Below are 21,005 nucleotides of genomic sequence, written 5' to 3'. Positions count from 1 at the left end.
ATTTATTCTTGGGAGTTAGGTTCAAATCACAAACCATATCTCAAATTAAAAATTAAATTTGGTTTAATTTGAATTTATGCAGCTAAATTAATAACTTATTTGGGACTAAATTCGACAATTATTACTGCATTCTAATTTTTATTTGTTCTAAAAAACACTTTAATGTATTTACAATATTCTATTCACGAATTATTTTATTAGTCTAGTTTCAGTTTTTACTCTGAAGTGAATGACATAATGCCAACAATTTGAGCCCAAGCACGAGCCCAACACATTGTGGGATTTTCATTTTAAAACCCTTATTTTTTGCGCTACCACATTCCTCATTTAATCCCTGCTCATATCATAGAGTTTCTTCTCCGGCGGCGCCGTAACTAGGGTTATCATCGGCTCGATTGGAAAGGTACACGGTATTATATGGTTTTTTGTCTGTGGTGTTCATATTGTAATCTTTTCTAATTGCACTTCTGTATTTGTGATGGTGGCGTGGTTTTCAATATTTCCTAACGAAGGAATTTGGAATAGATTTGTGGTCATTATCAATATTTGGCATGATTTGTAGTATTTGCGGCTATCAAGTCGCACCAAAATTAACTAATTCCAACCATAGTTTGCTCTAATTAACCAAATATCTCTTCAATTCATCTTGTGTGAAGGCGCAAAGATGTATACTGCTTCGCAAAAGATTCACAAGGACAGGGATGCTGAGCCCACTGAGTTTGAGGAGAGTGTGGCTCAGGTAATTCATGATTAATGCTTTTGAGCATTGTGGTTATGTTTTAACGGTTAGGTTTGCTGTGTGCTTTATCGCGATTTATTTATTTATTTATTTATTTTTAATTGTCTATGTAGGCTTTGTTTGATTTGGAGAACACCAATGGAGACATCAAGAGTGACTTGAAGGACCTTTACATCAACTCTGCCTTGTAGGTTTCAAATTGTATTGATTTGAGTCTGCTTCCTTCGATCATTATATACTAAATTTTATTATTATGGTCCTTAGGCAAGTTGATGTTTCTGGGGGCAAGAAGGCTATTGTGATCCATGTTCCCTACCGGTTGAGGAAAGCTTTCCGCAAAATTCATTCCAGGCTTGTTAGAGAACTTGAGAAGAAATTCAGCGGAAAGGTAACACCGATCTTTTTTTGTAAAATTTTCTTTATGTTTGGATGCAATCAATGCCTTGTATATTTCTTCAATTTATCATAGCTCTGTTTGTAATTCAGATGGTGAAGTGTTCTAGCACTGGAATATTTGCTGGCTTGAGAATTGAATTTAAATCTATTATTAGTATTTGATTTCTTATTGATTATCATTGAAAATGCAGGAAGTTGTTGTCATTGCTACTAGGAGGATTGTGCGTCCACCAAAGAAGGGTTCAGCCGTTCAAAGGCCTCGATCCCGTACTCTCACATCTGTTCATGAAGCTGTGCTTGAGGACGTAGTTTATCCAGCTGAGATTGTTGGCAAGCGCATCAGATACAGACTTGATGGATCAAAGATCATGAAGGTATGTGATTGCGTCATTTATCCTAACTTTGTAATCTACAACCATGGCCATAGCTGATGCTTTAATCTCGCTGCTGTATGCGTTTGCAGGTGTTCTTGGATCCCAAGGCAAGGAATGACACAGAGAACAAGCTTGAGACTTTCTCAGGAGTCTACAGGAAGCTATCCGGGAAAGATGTTGTCTTTGAATATCCAACGACTGAAGCCTGAAAATCTTGCAATCTAGTTGTGTTGTCAACTATTTTCCATTGCAGGAAATATACTAGTATGGGGGGGTCTTCGAAGTTTTGATGAAAGAGAATTGGGCTGCTCTTTTTTTACCAAAAAATGTTAACCCTGTGTTGTCTTTATTAAACTTTCCCTTTTTTTGGATCTTCTGTTATTTGCATCAAGTAAAAACTATTGTTTCAGTGAGTCATTACCGACGAACAATGAGTAGTGAAAGTGTTTGATGGTTTTTATCTTTCAATTTTTCTACTGCTTGTGAAAATCTAATTATGTACCACCGTATCGAATGAGAAATTTCATTCTATTGTATTTGCACTCGTAAATTGATTGAATTTTGATATTCTAAGCTCAAAACTTATTAAATTATTCTCTGATTACCTCAGGCGTCCCTTGTTAATCTATCTATACATTCTTAAAAAAATTTCTCAGTTTTTGTCAAATTACAAACTATTAGAATGATGTCTTTAAAGGACTTTCCAAACCTCTGCTTTTATGTAACCGACTTTCATGTTTTTCTAATAATTTCACACAAACATATACCGAGAAGATGGATTATGCATTTCATTGATAATGATTTATTAGCGTGTACAAGTATCGGTTCATATACATGGTACATTATAAGTATTACAAGACGGCAGGCAGCAAAACATGGACACCGGAAAAAGGGGGAAAGAATCACACACATTTGCTACTTAAAAACCTGCTGCTAATACCTGCTCTACACAAACTCAAGCCTGAAGTAGTTCTCACACTGATCTGTGCGTTTGCAGGCGTAAACAGCACGTCTCCTTCACCAACCAACTCTTCCAAAAATGCCTGCCGCATGGTTCCTTTTCCTTTCACAACCACAAAAACAGAAGGACCGGGAATGGCAGGAAAGACAGTCGACGCTCCTTGAGGAAGAATACACTGATCTACCTCAAATTCATCGAAAGGTGGGAGATACTTTAATGTATAAGGATTTGAAGGAACTCCACGAAGAATTTCTGGAAAACCCTGCACCGAAAAATTGATTTGATGAACAAAAGGAAAACTAAATTGCATAGGCTGCTATAAATTAATGATAACTACACCATGATGGTGAACGGAATGATAAAAAATACTCCTAAACTGCAAGGGTAAAGACTGTTTTTCTCCCCACAAAGTAACAAAACAAGATGTCAAATCTAATATACTACGTGTGTGTGTTGGATTAGTGGCACAGTGGTTAATGCTAACCCTAAAAGAACAACTAATTTGCTCTCACCTGTTTGTACGTGAGTATGGAACATAGAGTTTGAACATCGAGTTTCTTTGGGGTAAGACCAGCTCGTACAACATTGTCTGATGTTGCCATGCACTCAACACATTCACCATATAGATATGCATGAGGTTCATTTGCACCCAAATATAGGGCTTCACCAATTTTAAGTTTCACATAATTAAACAAGAAAGATGCAATGACACCAACATCCCCTGGATATTGCTTTTCAAGCCGCAAAACTAGTTCCTCCTTCTCAGTCAGCCCCCTCACCTATCAGAAACAGTAACTCGTCATTCGTTAGTAAATATAATATTAAGAATAGAAGCGCATCTATGATAGGCAATCAAAACTATGCTCACTTGCAAATGCAAAACCCATCATGTTAGTATTATGTAATTGGTAACACCTTCTCGCTTAATCATTATTAATATTGTTCTGTTTCATAATTCCTAATGAATGTTCATATATACAGCAATAGTGATTTTAGAAAAAAGACAGATGAAATCGGTGAACAGGCAACTGGAATCATCTTTGACTGAACAATAAACCACATTAAAGCAAATGCAAACACAAGTCAGAAACAATATGGATCCAGGTCTAAATACCTTTCTCTTTATGTTCAGTCGGTTTATCAACTTGAAGACTGCATCAGATATGACGGCCTTGCTAGCCGACATAAGTTTAGTAAATAGAGATCGCAGGACATCTTTTCGTTTCTTTTCCCCGTCCTCTTTGCTTATGCGTAATACTTGATTTGCCGATGCAGTGCCAACCACTTCAGTGATCTCAGGTACATTTTGGAGAACACTTTTAATTTCCTAAAAGTGAGAGAAAAATATCAAATAAATATGTGTAAAAATATCAAGAAATACTCAAGTCTATCTGCATTATGTTTTATGTGGGGATGAGTGCTCTCTGCAGAAGATGAGTTAGAAAATAGTTTAATCTCACTTTGTGCCACTAAGACCTGTTACTATTTTCTAAGCTGAACATGGAACTCCACTCGGTCGTTTTAAGGTATAAGCCCCCCAACCTAACCCCTGTTGTCATACTTTTATTTTTCTTTCTGCAACTGCATTTGAAAAAACCACTCTGAGGCAACTCGCAAAGCAAATTGAGGAGCAAAATCGAATTAACACAACAAGGTTAAAATCAAGTTTGTAGTAGGCCTGATGAATACAGGGGAGGAGAGAGAGAGAGTGAGCAGGGATATCAATAGTGGTTGGAGTTTAAAAAAGGTGAGATACAGAGATATCTGGATTTCAAAATGAAATTCACTCCTAAAGTTGAAGGTTGACATCAGTGAAATCCTGCAGGTATTCAGCTTTGCCGCGGGATTCGTTGGTTATACATAAGGTGGTAAATCTCGGGTGTGTGGTAGGTGAAAAAAAGAAGTTTCTGTCTGTAGCTGTTTTCCTACCATCATCAGGAGAAAGGTCTTTTTGCTCAAAAACAGAATAATTTTTTAAATGTATTTGTGCACGTGGGTGCATACATACAGACTCACAGAGGTACAGGGGGATTCACACCTCCAAGGAGCAGATTATGCATCAGGATTCAGGATAGTCATGGTTCCTGGGTGAGAACCATGAAGCCAACCACAGAACAAAACATCATAAATCTGCTATCAAGCAGACTAAAACATATGTACTCTGCCATTATATGATTTCCACCCATGGGAAACCTTAAATAGATCAGTACACCTTAATGCCTAACTTTATTTGACAATGCACTGACAGCTTCCAAGCACATGGCAGTCACATGCACATATATTTAACCAAATTTTGATAAATAACAAAAACCACCCCGCAGATATAAATCTTTACCAAATTACCAGATAATTCCAAAGTTTACCAGCCTATCTACATCCCAGACCAATCAAGTAAGAAGAAGTCACTGAATATGAAGTGTTTGCAGGTTTCTTAAAAAAAATTATTAAAGGGCAAATCAATACTCCAGATCCAGACAAGAAATCCTTAACCAATAAAGAAAAATGCAACATGGAGATCATGATACCTCGAGACCAACGAAACCACAGAGAGCCTCGAACTCAGTGAGCGCCAAGGCCATCTCAGGCTTGTGATTGTCATCCTTATACACTTGTGGCTGTTGCTTATGTAGGATTGCAGCCAAACTCTTATCTGGATGAGCTTGTATAGACAGAGCCTTTGAAACTGAAAGTACCTAAAAGCAACATTCATTATATTACAGTGGAAACACTTATTTTTTAAGGGAATCAACGAATTTAACACAAATGAATTACACAAGTCAACATTTTTTTCTAATACACAGATCTTGATGCAGTGGATTTCCGTTTCGGAGGATAACGACTAAAAAACAGTTAAAAAGGCACAGAAATTTGGAAGACTACCTTGAAGAGAAAGGGGAGATTGGGACCCCATTTTTGGAAGACCTTATCCCCAAGCACGACAGGGTTCTGCTGAATCCAATCCTTTAAAGTCACTAAATTGGAGTGATCCCGCTTGAAGCCGCCCTCCATCTCCACACCAGCAGTCCGAATTTGGCGGTTGGGCACAACGGTTGAGGGCCCGGAGTCGTGGGTCCCCATCCAAAATTCGGCGAAGGGCTCATCACCGTCGATTTCCTCCCCACTATTACTAGCGTATAGGCGCGCGACACCCGATTCCTCCCCGACCTTGCCCCATTCGTACCTCTTGACGGAGCATCTGAGCCTGACAATTCCCGGAAATTCAGCACCCATGGCAATGCGATGCCTAGGTTTAGTGAGAGAGAGAAAGAGGAATGTGGCGAGGGTGCGGGAAAAGCAGGAGAAGAAGGGGGAATGAGAGTACGCCCATGGAGGAAATGGGGCAGAGGATTGGGGCTTTTTGAAGGCGACGGTGAGAGGGAAATTAAATTGGGTTTAATTTACCATTGTAATTTTACTCTTACTTTTTTCTGCGAGGAAAAAAGTGTGTAAAAATGAGAAATTAGGGCGGAGAGCGGCCCACGGCGGAGGGAGACGATGGCGGGGGCGTCGGTGGGGATCGTTTATGGCAGTTGGAGTGAAACTGGTTTTCACAGCTTTTCGGGTCCACCTATTTCCTTTAAATAAAAAATTATTATCGGCCATTTTTAAATATTAGTGTAAATATTAATCTTTTTGCCTTCATTTATGGCTCATGGATCTAAATAGGAAGTGAAATGTGCATTTCAAATATTTATCACTAGTATACGAAGTTGAGATAAAACAATAAATTTATGTGACCAGCCAAAAACTAGTTTATTTGAGAAACAAACTAGTGTTTTTTGCATTTAATTAAAATATGTGAACACATATATAATACTTAGAAATGCATAATTTTATGGTCATATATTAATGATTTGTGTATAATTTTTTTACTTTTTTGGAACCATAAAATATAATTAATGCATACTTTAATTCAAATTTGAAAAACAATAGAGAGATAATTCCATAAAAATAAAAAATTAAAAATGAGACCAAAGACTAATAAAGTCTTTTTAATTTGTCCACTAACTATATTTAATATTTTAATGTATAATTAACACATCAAAATTACTAATATAATCTTATTTTATTTATATAAAATATAGTTGTTTATCATTACTCGAGATAAAATATTTATTCATTGTATTTTATAGTGCAATCTCAACAATTCTGTATTACAGATTTCAGCAATTTTGAATTTTCAAACAATGCAATTATTATTGTACGTATCCAATAATCCAATGTACTCTCATTACACATATTGTACCTAGATGAATATATGACGTGGATTCGTCTGATTTTATATTCAACTTTAAAGCATTTATTTGAGGAAAGTTGTTGAATCTTAATTATATACCAGAACCAGATCAGTCATCAGTGTGCTTGATAAATACTGTAAATAATAATAGTTCATTCATAAAATTACGTAAAGTTAGTTGTAAATACTATATGAAGTATCTTTAACTTGAAAAGTAAACATAAGGGATAGTGATACTATGCACATTCTAAATATTAGAAAAACTCGATCTAGACCATTAGAAAATGTCAACTGACGATAAAATAATAGCTACAAAAAATGTCAGCATAGTTTGAACACAACATCAGCCGTTGAAAATGTGTCGACATTTTTTGTTGCTGTGATTTTGTCATCTGTTGACATTTTACAACGGTTCAGATCGTAGTTTAAAGTTTATACAATATTTATAGTTTGCATTGAATTTCATCCCTACTAGGAGATATTTATAGTCGACCCAATCAATATAAGTTAGTATAATTTCAACAATTAAAACTCAAAATTGTGACTGAAGCTACAAATCAGATACTATAACTTTATATATTATGAAAAAAAAATATAGTCCTATTCGCTTGAAAAATAAGTTATGGTTGAAAATAATTGGTGTCAGGACAGGACAGACATATGCATGTTACTACTACTCATCATCAAGCCCAGTTGCCGTAGATGAAGATAATCAAGTCTCATCCACATTTTCACCATCTCCAAATGCCCCTTTTCTTAACTCTTAAACTTTCTTCTAGTTTCATTCACAATTAAGTGCTTTTAATATTGCTTTAAATGACACCAAATTGAAACTTTTTAAGTCTTACTTATTTTACTCTCTTCAATCAATAATAGATTTCATCAATGATTACTAGTACAAAATTTACAAAGTTGCGAACACCTTTAACTCCATTTTAAAGAATATGGTTTGCAAGGGATTTGTGATCGTTTATCATCTTAGCTTATTTTATTTTATTTTATTGCATTTGGTATATAAAGTAGTGCTACTTAATTTCTTTTTAAATAACTCAATCTTAGATGATAATTATGTGATTATTAGTCATAGTTAATCCTTTATGACTAAAATAGTATCATAACTCAATCTTAGTTAAATTATATCTTGGTACGGAGTAGGAGTATTATTTTATTTAGGGAACCGAACGGTTCCTATAAATATTTGTTTGGGGAAAGAGAAGAGTCCAAAAATTGCAGCAGTTGGCAATGGTCCTCTCTTTTTTTTCTCTTGTGAATTTTGTATTGATTAACGAAGAATGAAAGGAGCAAAACCTCCCTATATTATTCCAAACTTGAGAATAAAACGTGGGGCATCTCTGTCTACTAGCTTTTCAATTGTGTACCATTTAAACACATTTAACTTGAGGTGTATGGTTGAGTAGGTAAAGACTCATTAAAATTCTTAAACGAAAATTAAGGAATTGATCCTTGACTTGACTTTGGGTATGAAGCATTTTGATCTTGAACCAAAAACAACACATTTATTTTACTATTCTCAACTAAAATTATTCTTTTCCATTCAGTTCAACAGAATTTGAATATTTTTTGGGGATACTTTAACGATTTTATGATAAAATGAGAATTTTAAAAAATATTATTAGCTAATTAGTTATACTATATGATAATTGTGATTTTATTTTATTTTATTTTATTTCGAAAGACACCTTGCTAGGAGAGGTGTGAAGTATTTTCATGCATATCAAGCGTGAAATGTCACAAATGCATCACTTAAATGTTTATCTCTTCATTATAACCTTGTATCCAACTTTTGATAACGACCACAAGTTTAAAATGAAAGGAAAATTCATTAAACAAACATTTTTATTTTCATATTTTATAAAATTGCCAAAAAAATCGCTCTGCGGTCTCTAAAAATCTGAAGAAAAAATGAATATATTGTTGTGGAGTACTTTTTATGGGTTATATCATTTTCAAAATTCGAAACTAATATAAGGTCATAGAATATAATCATTATTTTAGAATGCTTATCTCGTTATTCTTTTCTTAAATCTGTTGAGAAAATTCTACGTAGAAAATTTGTTTGAGGTTTTACAAAATTACAATATCAAAATTATTTTGCACGACTTAACCCATTTGTGATTTGTCATGAAACTAATCGGTGAATAATATGAAACTAATTAAACAATTGATCAATTTGACTAGTAAATAAATTATAAAATATGTGCGCTGGAAGGTTTGCGTCAAATGATGTTAATTAAAATTAAAAAAAGATGCACGTGATTCTGGGCTGTGACTTGTGAATTAGCATATCTTATAGTCAAAGATTCTTATATATACTATACATGAATTTAATTATTCAATTTTTTCAACTTTGCATTTGGATCTATTATGAAAAAACATTATACTGTTATTGGATTCCATAATTTTTAGGAGTATATTATTGGATTCCAAAGTTGTTACAAATATATTTGTGGGTCCAATTTCTTTTTATATTGATGGAGTAATCTAAATTTATAGTACATTTTAATTTTTTAATGATCATCGTGATTCATGATAGATTAATTTATTTAATTCTACTACTTTAGTAAGAGAACCGAATGGCCAGAATGTAAAACCAAAATTGATTTATGTAAATTAGTGAATGAAATATAGAGCCATTGTAAGATTGTTGATGTTGGACATTTATGGACTCACTGCATTACCCAATTATTATATCATTATCAGTGGCCCTTTCAATTATATAACCCATGAAATAATGGACATACAACATTGCATAAATGTCACATGCTACAATGGATCTACCATTCTTCTTATCATCATTTGGGCTCCATGTATCCACTCCTTTTATCACCTTATTATACCAACAAATAAAAAAAAATATTTTATTTTATAGTATTTTCTTTTTTGATATTGAAATCATTATACAAACAAAAATTGCGTGCCATGCCATCATACTACTAATTTCTGACCTAAATTGAAGTTCACTTTCATTTAATTTCGTTTTCATGTCTTGTTGAAATAGAACTTTATTTTCGTGTGCTTACGTCGACTTCTCCGGATTACTTTAGTGATGATAATTCTACGGAAAACTAAAAATGAAAGTTTTTTTTTATTTTTTAATAAGGGAAAGAGACTTTCCTTCACTAAATAAATAAGTACTACTACTCCTTCCTATTAAAATGACTCACACTATTTAAGAATGTGATGTACTTATATTTAAATGGTTGTGGACAAAAATAATTTAGGTCCTACACATTTCAATTACAAGGTGGTCCTTTCAAATCTTGTCCATTTTTGGCAGCAAGTTTTAATCCCACAATAATTTGTAGGAAATGATTCCTCTACATCTTCTCACTAAATTGAAATATTTAATTGAGGTGATTCTCTAATGAATTTATCAGCAGTTGTAGGTGACAAGATTGTGAATGAAAAACATTACAAACTATATTTACATAACTGTTGCATGATAAAGACTAGCACTTAAATAGTTAAATTCACTTGGGCTCCTCTCATCAGAATTTATAATATACATACTTCATCTGAATATATTACTAGTAGTATTTAAATACAAAATACGAGTAAGAAAATATCAAACAAATACGGGTATGTTATTCTATCTCTACTACAATAATTTAGAGAAACAATATAGAGAAATGCCAATTTTCACACCAAACATCTAAATAATGATATACTGGTAGGAAACAAGATTAGAATGAATCTCAATGAAGCTGAGATGAGAATCAACAGAGAAGAATGTGGCCATATATGTACACAGCCAGAAATGAATCTGACGCTCTCTAGTAAACAAACTATACGGTCAAGATCACGATGTACAACGCTGGATCATGATCGAGAACTAAGTTTCTGAACCCTGATATCAAAATGTGAGGGTGATTGAGATGAAGAATGAAGAACGACGATTACAAAACAAAAATATAACCATACACACTAAATTCAAGCAGCAAAATGAGAAGTCATACTCACAGTTTATTTCCTATTGTTTGAATGTTTTGGTGCTCTTGTAAATCTCAGTATCTCACTACCCCTATTTAAGTGACTTTACAAATAAATATGATCTTCAAAATTACCTTAATATATTGCTAATTAGGTTTTTCCATTATCAATAAATATTAGATTCAAGGTAGTAATGCTAAGGAAAATATGTGAAAGAAAGTTTTAATTAAATTAAACATACTCACTAATAAATAAGCAGCATTCATATGAAAGAGAGACTGTAATGTAAAGTACCTCATGACAAGATGACAAGTCCAAGATATATTGATGCCGAAAGAAATATGAAGGATATCATTCCCCTGCAGAGAACGTTCAACGTGTCTTGACCATCAAATATGCAAGAAATGCTCGTATAAAATTTTAAAAATATTACAAGCACATATACGAACCGAATATTAGTAAATGTTTCCACTTATAACGTTATAAATAAATACTAAATAACTTTACTTAACTTAACAATGCTTACCATATAACTCCCCACGCAGCTCCATTACAAGGGCAGGGGCAAAGTTCAGCAAACTTTTCAGCATCACTCGAATTGACTCTTCTAGATATCAGATCATCGTATATATCTGCATAGTAGCATATATTTTTCAAATTTGCGCTCTGATCTAATCTACTTTATCGAGATAATGAGAAATTAGAGTCTGTACCGTAGACAGAAAACAAACTATTCATAACACCTACACACAGGAAAAAAACCATAAGTGAGGGAAACTAAGAAGAATGAATCAAACTGTGACTTACAAGTAAAGTGAGGATGATACCGTACCAATGAAGAGAATAACATAGCGAAGAATACGAACTTTAGTTAATTCTTGCAGCACCCAAACGATAGCGATAAAAACGATAAATCCTGACAAGCATATTATGCAAACATTATAATCACGCGTGGGGTTCCTCGTAAATTATAAAAGGACAAATTATCAGAAAAATAACATACCAATGCAAAGCCCCCGCAGTGTCCACTGTTTGATTATAAAGTAATCAGTAAGATATGTAGAAGCTCAACAGCACAAGGACACCACATGGTTCAAGAAAACAATAACTTTTCATGTCAGAAATCTATGCTGATTATGCAAACAATATTTGCCATTTCTTACGTTTTTGGCAATGAAGAAGACAATAAGAAGGGCAAGGATAAGAAAACCAGCAGCAATTCTTGCAGTGAGAAGCTTTGTTGATGCAAGTACAAGAACCATGCCCCAAAATGATGAACCAAGATCTAGAATAGGAAGAAATTTCGTCAATGAAAAAGAAACGTGTAAATTTGGAAGTGAATAATGAACATGTATAAGGATGTTATACATATTTGCCAAAAGAGAAAAGGGAAACAGAGTATTACATCCAGCCGGTAAGATCAGCCAATAAATGCCACCACGTGTTAGAGTGACGCCACCTTCATTTGCATGAACCTGGATACCTTCTACCTACATGTATAAAGAGATGTGGGAACCTAATGATGAATACAACAGATATAAATACGAAAACTTCATGAGATTCTATTATTACATGTAACAATATTTATACAATCTTTTCAAATTAACAGCATTTATTAAAGCTTAAGAGCATTAATTTTTTTTCACATGGTAAATGGTGAAAGATACAAGGGCCATAAAATTAAGAAAGACTTCTGGAATGATAGTTCAAATTTTAGATGACTTCTCATTATGGTATATCTTGACTGACTTCCGTATTAGTCAACATTAATTTTTTTGAGGCATCAATCCATTATGTTAAATTCCTTGTCTGAGTTTTCTTTCTAATGATTATTACTGATGAACATATTTATTGCTAATTGCACTTTCCTGTATCCTACAATTACCGTTTTCCTTAAAAAAAATGAGCGAACGTTATAGGAAGTTTGAGTACCATTCAAATGCATTTATATGAGATATGGGGTATATACTGTAACATATCTAAAGAAGAGTACACAAGGATTAGACACATATGTAAGGCTTGAACTTCAGTAGATCAAAAGCAAGCTTCAGTTTAGCGAAGCAAAGAACGATAAGGAAATGTTTTACCTGACCACATGTAAGCTTACAAGCAATTGCATGGCTCACTTCATGAAGAAATACAGTGATGAGCTTAAAAGGCGTCAGTAGAAATGTCCTCCAGAGCTGTCATTGTCATTATACGTAAAATGGGATAAGTTAGAACTTCAAGGAGTGATGTTAATCAAATCTGTTGGCATGCAAAATGAAACAAAAATTGGAAAAGAGTGGTACTATGTAAATATGGACAATGTTCCACATTTGTGATGCAACCAAGTGACCAAAACAAATCAAGCTATGTCAAGCTCGAAATTTCAGAAAACTAGAACACGCAAATAATTGTTGGACTTCATAATTATCTAAGGAAAGCTATAGTGAGGCAAGCACAAGATACTATTGGGTCTATTGGAGATCCATAACACACTTTCTGGCTTAATGCCGTAACATGTTATCCAGGGCAAGCACAAGCTACTTGAGTTAATCAGAGGCACCTAACGACTAATGTAATCCCTGGCTTACTATTACATCAAGATAAGCAGCAGCAGAGCTCTATAGCTCGAGATGAGGCTTGCTTGGCCAAACTCGAAGACCTGTTTTTCACCGTGATCTCAAGCTGGTTGAAACAGTCACACTTGTTTCTAACAACGTATCGTGAGAACCAGTTGCTCAAACGCATCAAAGATTAAAATGTATATACGAAATAACTGATAAAACAAAATCAATTTCAATTTCTTCCCATTGATCCACACCTGCTTTCATAGTAGTAATTCAATAAGCAGGCTGATATTAGTCCAACAGAAAGGGGTAGTTTGTAACAGTCATAAACAGTATGATGTTCTTAGAAGTAATTCAAATATCTACCATTTCCCCAAGCAGCAAAGCAAATAGGTTTTCAAGTTTTCATTAAACACCAACATAAACTGAAGGGGGAAAATAACACAAACAGAAAAAGAAATGCAAGCGACGTCATAGACTCATAAAAATCTCTTCTTGAAATTGAAATCTCTTCTCCATATCCCATAAAAAAGTAACAAGAAGCGACTTACTGCAAGAATAACAAGAGTGAAGACGCCAATTGTGACAAGAAACACAACTTGTTCGTGCTGACAGCAATTCTTCAGCTCCCAGTTCGGATCCACCATTCTTTTCGATGTGAATTTTCTTGCTACTTCAAAGAGAATAATAGAAAGGGAGAACAGGAAAGTCGAAAAGAAACAGTTTTGATTTATGAAATCAAGAATCGTGCATTGACCAATTAAAACGTAAGGAAAAACAAGAGCCAATTGCAGTTGACAGGGTGAAATAAAAGGATATTTTCTTGGTTAAGATGAGAAACGTTTTGGTGAATTGTTGAAAATGTCGACAGATTAACAGAGTTGGTGTCCTAACTGGCAAAGAACACAAGAAGAAAACCAGAATTGGGAAATTAGTTTTAGTGCCTTTGTCGTTTACCGGCGACTTGATCCAAGTCTTCAATCAAATTCGTTGTTTAATGCATTATACGTCTCTTAAAACTTAAGTTTCATAGTTCTTGAATTTTGAATCTAAATTCTTATGTTTATTTTAAATATATTTAGATTAATATATCCAACCTCCAACTATATCGGGATTGATTAACTCAATTAAACTTAGATTTTAAAAAAATACTGTATTCCAAAATATTACTGTGGGATTAATTGGGCTTTGGGGTAATAGGTTATTTAAAATGGGCTTTCTCCGCATAAGCCCAAGTATATAGCCTTTATCGATTGGGATCCATGACATGACTACGGCCCATCTGGACTTCCGATCACGACATAATCTCACCTTGTAAATATTATTCCCTCCGTTTTTTTAAAATAGCAACTATTTCCATTTTGGACCATTCCTTAAAAATAGAAACTTTAGAATCTTTCTATTTTAGGACATGGACCCCATAATCCACTAACTCTACTTTCACAATTTCACTACTTTTTCTCTTTCTCTCTACTTACTTTACTCATTTTTTTCCTCTCTCTTACTTTACTAATTTTTCTCACTTACTTTATCAATTGTGCATTAAAACTCGTCTCGTTTTAAATGTTTATATTTTTTTTAATACGGAGGGAGTAAAACTTTACAAACGTCTCTTATTTAACCAAAAAAATAAAAAATTTTCTACATAATTGAACCCAAGCTATATACTCCAATAAATTTCAATATCTGCCAAAAAGATTTTAAAGCTTGTATTTATTAAATAATGTATACTTTTATGGACAAAGGAAGTAAAATTAATGGCTATTTTTGTGAGTTATACTCCATGTAAGTTTATGTTGAAGGACTATAGAGTGTCCACTATAAGGTGGACGTCCCCAATAGTATAGTCCCCTTTTTTGTCCATAGCCCCAGTTTTTTTGTCCGCGCCCAAAAAAAAGGTTTCTGTCACTATAGGCGGACACTTCCAATAGCCCCGAAATTTTATAATCAATTTTCATTTTAATTTTTTCCTTTAGTTTTAAAATCATCGGAATTTAAATAATTATAAAATGAGGTAATTGGGACCGAATATTCGTTGTATTGGAAACGGTAAAATTATACAACGAACATTTAAAACAAAATACAAACAAAAACGCCGGGTGATTCGTCGTCTCCACCGTGCATTTTTAGAGAGTGAAAGTGTAGATAGTGAATGAATGGAGAGTGTGTGAAAAGGGTGTAAAATGGGTGGTGGGGGAGTGGTATTTATAGAGTTAATTTTCGAAAAAAATAAAAAATCGGAAAGGGGCGCCCGGGGCGCCTATCGCCGAGCACTATAGGCCGACACGCCTATAGGCGCGGCGATGGCCGACCGGCGCGTCCACGCACATTTCTCACCGAATGCCCATCCACCCCGCTTTTTTCGTCCGGACGTCCCCGCTGGGGCTATAGCCGTGCCGGTATTATAGTGGACACTCTCACTAGAGAGTATCAAGCATACGAGTGTCCACTATGGGGAGCCCGCGGCTATAGCCGCGGGTTGGGGCGGAGGGCGGGCGGCTATAGTGGGGAAGTTGTCCGGAGGGCGGGCGGACAACATTTGGGGGCGGTAGGGGTGGCGGACGCGGGATAGGCGGGGTTGGGGCGCCTATAGGCGCGGCGCCCATAGGGGGTGGACAACCGGCGCGGCGGATTCAATTTCAAATTTTTATTATTATTATTTACCTCTATAAATACCACTTCCTACCACCTATTTTTCACCATTTTCACAAAATCCATCCGCTCACTATCTACACAACCACTCTCTAAAGAAGAAGAAGAAGACAAGGAAGCCGACTCCGACACCGAGTAGACGATGGCGGAGTTTTTAGTTGTATTTTATTTTAATTATTCGTTGTATAATTTTACCGGTTTGCAATACAACGAATATTCGGCCCTAATTACCTCGTTTTCTATTTATTTACACTGCGATTATTTTAATTATAAAATTTGTGGGCTATTGGAGGTGTCTATTATAGTGGCGGAAATAGAATTTTGGGGCTGTGGACAGCAAAACTTGGGCTATGGATAAAAATTGGGGCGGGACTATTGGGCGTGTCCGCCTTATAGTGGATACCCTAAATGTACACTCACTGCAGTACGATTGCTGCGGTGGAAACTTGTCCTTTTTTCACCTAATTTCACATCAATAAAGTTCAAAGTGTACGAGAAAAGATGCCTCTTATTCATTTTCTTTTGTTCTTTTCAATTTATTCGCTCAGATTTTAAATTTTAGCTTTATATCTTTTTAAAGTCACTTTTTCAATCATGAGCATCCGCAGCGGTGGCCGTCGGACCGGCGTGCTGGACTTCCGCCATTAGGCGTAAACCCGGCGGACGCGGACGTCGCTTGCGAACACCGGAGTTCTGCGGCTTTCTGACGACGTCCGCCATTGCGGTGCCACGACAGACGTCCCGATTTTTAATTTTAAAAAAAAACTCTATATATACGACTCGTTGAACTTCATTTCATTCGCACCACTTGTTTTAACGAGTTTCTCTCTATACTTTCATTTCTTTTGAAGATAAATGGAGCACCAAGATAGTGATTTCCCCGCCACGAGCGAGTCACAAACGTCGGCGGAAGTGCACCGATGTCCGGGATAATGCCCGGAATGGCGCCGATGATGCCCCAATCACAAATGACGGGGATGATGCCCGGGTACTACAATATGTACCCCCTTGGTGTACAGGGATGGGTGGGATGATGCCAAAATGCCCGGGATGAGTGCCGCGATGACGGGGATGATGCTCCAAATGCCCAGGATGATGCAGGGCATGCCTGCCGCTGCGGGGGGAGCAGGTAGGGGGTCCCCCAATCACCTGGGGACAATGTCTATCGCCCCTACATGAATTTATTGTCTAGTGATTCCCCCCAGAGTACTTCTCTGGAGACTGAGTTTACCGGCATTGAGACTTTCTCTTTTGAAGAGTTGGGGCTATCTCCAGTCAGTGAATCTCCCACTGAGATGCCACTGTCGGCAGGGAGGACGCGGAAGCAAGGGAGAGGGAAGGGCAAGAGCAAGGGCACTACCTCGTCCTTGCGTACAGGGAATGAGGGTGGGGCGGGGGCCGAGGGGGGGGAGGAAGCCGACGGGAAAAAGAGGGCCATCTGGAGCATAGGGGAGTACGTCGCGCTGGCGAAGGCCTGGATCAGTGTAGTCAAGGATCCCTACGTCGGGGCTAACCAACATATCGACAGAATGTGGTGGCGCATTAGCCATAGCTACCTCACGATGGAGAGCAATGCCGGAAACAGTGATAGCAGCTGAGGAGACAGCTCAGCCGATTTTCCGGCATCTAACAAAACAACCTCCGCACGTCAACCAACAGCATGTCCGCCGATGATGTGAAGCTTCTGTCTCACCAGCAGTTCCCCGGCTGTGAACTGGGTTTTGCAGAATTCAAATATCGGGAGGTCTATATTGTGGTGCAGACTTCCGCCAAGTTTAGTTCGGGTATTGAAGCTGGCTGGCCGAAGCGGACGAAGATCAACGCCTCCGGGGAGTACAACAGCAGTGTCGGTTCCCACGAACTCCCTGACGCCGAGGCAGAGTTCCCGACCCCTCAATCATCTTCCCGCCTCCGTCGCCCGATTGGGAAGACCGCGATGCGGATGGCTAGGGAAAACGCCAGCGGGTCCCCCGAGGTCCAATCGACAGCTCCTTCCCAGATCGATCCCGAGCTCCCCTCACTCGCCCGCATACAGCAGCATGAGACCCTGATACAGACCATGGAGAAGTGGTATGCTGCGACTGACCCCTTATACAAGTTGATGCTGAAGGATGTCATCGACAGTATGCGACACGATTTGGGGATGCCATCCCTGCCCGTGAGTGACGCCGGGACCGGCCGCGGGAACAATGGGACTGGCGGCGGGGACGACTAAGAGTGAGACGGGGGCCGCATTTGTCGAAGCTTGAGGTTGTTTTTTTTAACTAGGCATTTTTTTAATAATTATGTATATATTTTGTTTTAAATAAAGTGGTTGCATTTTCTCCGTATTCATGTTGAAATTTTAATTCCGTAAATTGTTTAATTTGGTGAATTTGTGAATTTTTATTATTGTGGATGTCCGTCGGGATGTCCACCATTGTGCAGCGGGATGTCCTTATGACCTGACAGTGCAGTGGGATGTCCTTATGACGTGGCATGAGGTGTATTTTGGAAGTACGTCGGGATGTCCGCTGGGACATTCATCCTAGTGTGGATGCTCTAATGATTGTTAAGTAAGTCTAGAGTTTGATCATAGGAGTACTTATCATCCACTAATGATTGTTAAGTAAGTCTAGAGTTTGATCATAGGAGTACTTATTTTCAATATTATTACCACATGATATTAAAGTTAAATACATCATATAAGAAATTAGAGTATGAAATGTGATATTAATGAGGGAAGGAGTAACATACATAATTATATTTTTCTTTACAACAAAAAGGAGAATATTCGTGACGAGACCGAAGTTGGTTTCAAGTTTAAAGAATGAATATTTTCTCTTCTTTTATTTGCTTTTTTATCCACAAAACTTTTTAAAAATATTCTATTTAAGACTTTAACAATAATAAAGCATATCCTATATCCTCCTTTCCCTTTCATTCTTGACTATCCTAGAACTACCGCAAATTTTTTATTCAACCCCTTTCTCCAAACACTATATATATAGTACCCCCTCCGTCCCGCACTACTCGCACTTATTTCCTTTTTGGGCGTCCCAAGTTACTTGCACTCTTTCCATTTTTAGTAAAAAATTTCACCTACATCCGTCATTTTTGACTTTCCTATACACTCATTCCTTAATCTCCGAGCCGAAAAGGAAATGAGCGAGTAGCCCGGGACGGAGGGAGTATATGATTTGTCGAGAGTATGATTTTAGTATCACAATGTAAAATGTTGAATAATTTACTTGATCATCAGTTTAGTAGTACATGTTTTTTTCATTCAATCCAATATTCAAGTTTATTTATAATTGGGAAAAAAAATTAAAAGTTATATCAATCAATTCAGACATGAATCCAATCCAAAATTTCGAGTTCTTAAGGCCATCCACAATTGCGCCTAGCGCACCGCCTAGCCGAGCCCCGGCGCTAGGCGGTCCGCTAGGCGAACCATTGTAACCGCCGAGCCGGTTTCCGGAAAAAAAATCGCCTAGCGCTAGGCGATGTGTGGGCGCTGGGCGATCCGCTCGGCGCCATTACAGGCTCCGGATCGCCGAGCGCATCTCCCAGCGGATTTTTTAATTTTTTTTATTTAATGTTTTTTTTATAAAACTCATTCTTGGTTGTTTCTATTTTATAGAGACACTCATTAATGAGGATGTTGTAATGTTATTTTAATTTTAATGAAGTGTGTTTTTTTAATTAATGTACTTTTAAAAATTTTAATATTATTATTGAATTTTCCCGTATCTGTGTCGTAAATTTAATTCCGTATTTTGTGTGATTGTTAATTATTTGTTTTATATAATTTTGAGTGATGTGGCTAGGCTATGGCTGAGCTATTTGCTTGTTTTGATGATGTGGTAGGAGGATTTTTAGTGTTGATGATGTGGTAGGAGGAGTTTGTGGCTAGGCTATGGCTGGGCTATTCCTATTGTGGACGGCCTAATTCACTACTTCATCGTCAATTTTTCCATTCAATCTAGCCTTCCTTAGAGCATCTCCAATGGCGGACGTCCGGTCGGACGTCCGCGACGGGCGACCGGGACGTCCGCCATTGTGGCGTCGAAGGTCGGATACGGACGTCCCGTGAGGACGTCGGGTGTCCTCGAACGTGCGGGCGACGGGCGGGCGGACGTCCGCCATTGTGGAGTGGGTCGGACGTCCGGGTCGGACGTCCGGTAATTAATTTTTTTTTTTAACTCTATATATACGGCTCGTTGAACTTCATTTATGTTTTATGACTATGTATTTTTGCCCATATTTTGCTTTCCCGTATTCCGTGTCAAAATTATAATTCCGTTTTTACGTAATTACATTATTGTGATTTTTTTTATTGCGGGAAGTCCTAGTGGGAAGGGCGATGGGAAGGGCGGATTCTGCAGGGGATGTCCTAGTGACGTGGCAGTGAGATGAGAAGTCCTAGTGACGTGGCAGGAGGTGTTTTTGGGATGTCCTAGTGGATATCCAAGTGGGACATCCGCCCACTGGAGATGCTCTTAGCTTGCCTATTTTCCCCTTCAATTTAGCCTCGATCTCGGCACCTACTTCTTGATTTCATTGCTCGTCCACCTCATCGACGGGTCCACCCTGGCTGGCAAACTGAACAAGATACAATTGGAGTTGGACTCACTAGCATTGATCAATGTAGAAGAATTGTACGAGCTAGAAACAAAACTAGTTGACGAATCAGACAAGATAGTAAGATAAGGGACTACACCAATGTTCAATACTGAAACCATGAATTTAACGAAACAATAGAAAACATCAGCAGATCATTGGAATAATTTTGTGGAACGTGGCCAATGGCGGATACAATGTATACCCCCGGAAATTGCTATTATATATATATATATATGGATGTATTCATTTTCTTTTTGTATCTTTTGTTTTTTTATCAAATACTAACTTTTTATAGTAATAACTAATAACTAAATATCAATATTGTATGTTAAAAATATCAACACAAAATATAAATTTGTCAATCTTTCTTGTGTTGATAAATTATGTTTTTGTATTGATATTTAAATTTACATGTTGTATTGATATAATTATGTCTTTGTGTTGATAATTTTAATACATAGCTGATGGAGTACGTACTAAACAAGCCCAACAGCAGTAAAGCCCATCAGCCTAAAGCCCAAGAAAGAGTATCAGTTCG

The 21,005-nt window shown here is 36.8% G+C and overlaps 3 protein-coding genes across 3 annotated transcripts; 1 reads left to right on the top strand and 2 right to left on the bottom strand.

Moving 5' to 3' along the window:
• Positions 1–250: 250 nt before the first annotated feature.
• LOC121787726 (40S ribosomal protein S7) lies at positions 251–1,977 on the top strand. The gene is made up of 6 exons (XM_042186546.1): positions 251–403; positions 657–739; positions 853–926; positions 1,004–1,127; positions 1,327–1,509; positions 1,599–1,977. Exons 2-6 carry the CDS (start codon positions 665–667, stop codon positions 1,716–1,718), a joined length of 576 nt encoding a protein of 191 aa, XP_042042480.1. The 5' UTR covers positions 251–403; positions 657–664; the 3' UTR covers positions 1,719–1,977.
• Positions 1,978–2,273: 296 nt separating this feature from the next.
• LOC121786082 (mannose-6-phosphate isomerase 2-like) lies at positions 2,274–6,024 on the bottom strand. The gene is made up of 5 exons (XM_042184608.1): positions 5,351–6,024; positions 4,996–5,163; positions 3,585–3,797; positions 2,983–3,249; positions 2,274–2,732 (listed from the first exon to the last, which is right to left on the bottom strand). The coding sequence occupies exons 1-5, from the start codon at positions 5,699–5,701 to the stop codon at positions 2,412–2,414; spliced, it is 1,320 nt and encodes a 439-aa protein (XP_042040542.1). The 5' UTR covers positions 5,702–6,024; the 3' UTR covers positions 2,274–2,411.
• A 4,189-nt stretch (positions 6,025–10,213) lies between these two features.
• Positions 10,214–14,193, bottom strand: LOC121787523. The gene is made up of 10 exons (XM_042186273.1): positions 13,762–14,193; positions 12,746–12,841; positions 12,064–12,148; positions 11,822–11,943; positions 11,662–11,686; positions 11,491–11,574; positions 11,372–11,401; positions 11,185–11,290; positions 10,953–11,017; positions 10,214–10,575 (listed from the first exon to the last, which is right to left on the bottom strand). Exons 1-9 carry the CDS (start codon positions 13,855–13,857, stop codon positions 10,954–10,956), a joined length of 708 nt encoding a protein of 235 aa, XP_042042207.1. The 5' UTR covers positions 13,858–14,193; the 3' UTR covers positions 10,214–10,575; position 10,953.
• Positions 14,194–21,005: the final 6,812 nt, after the last annotated feature.

The sequence above is a fragment of the Salvia splendens genome, chromosome 22, assembly GCF_004379255.2.
Source record: "Salvia splendens isolate huo1 chromosome 22, SspV2, whole genome shotgun sequence".
In the NCBI taxonomy this organism is placed as follows: domain Eukaryota; kingdom Viridiplantae; phylum Streptophyta; class Magnoliopsida; order Lamiales; family Lamiaceae; genus Salvia; species Salvia splendens.
The sequence above is the reverse complement of the archived record's forward strand: the minus strand, read 5'-3'. Positions and strand labels throughout refer to the sequence as shown.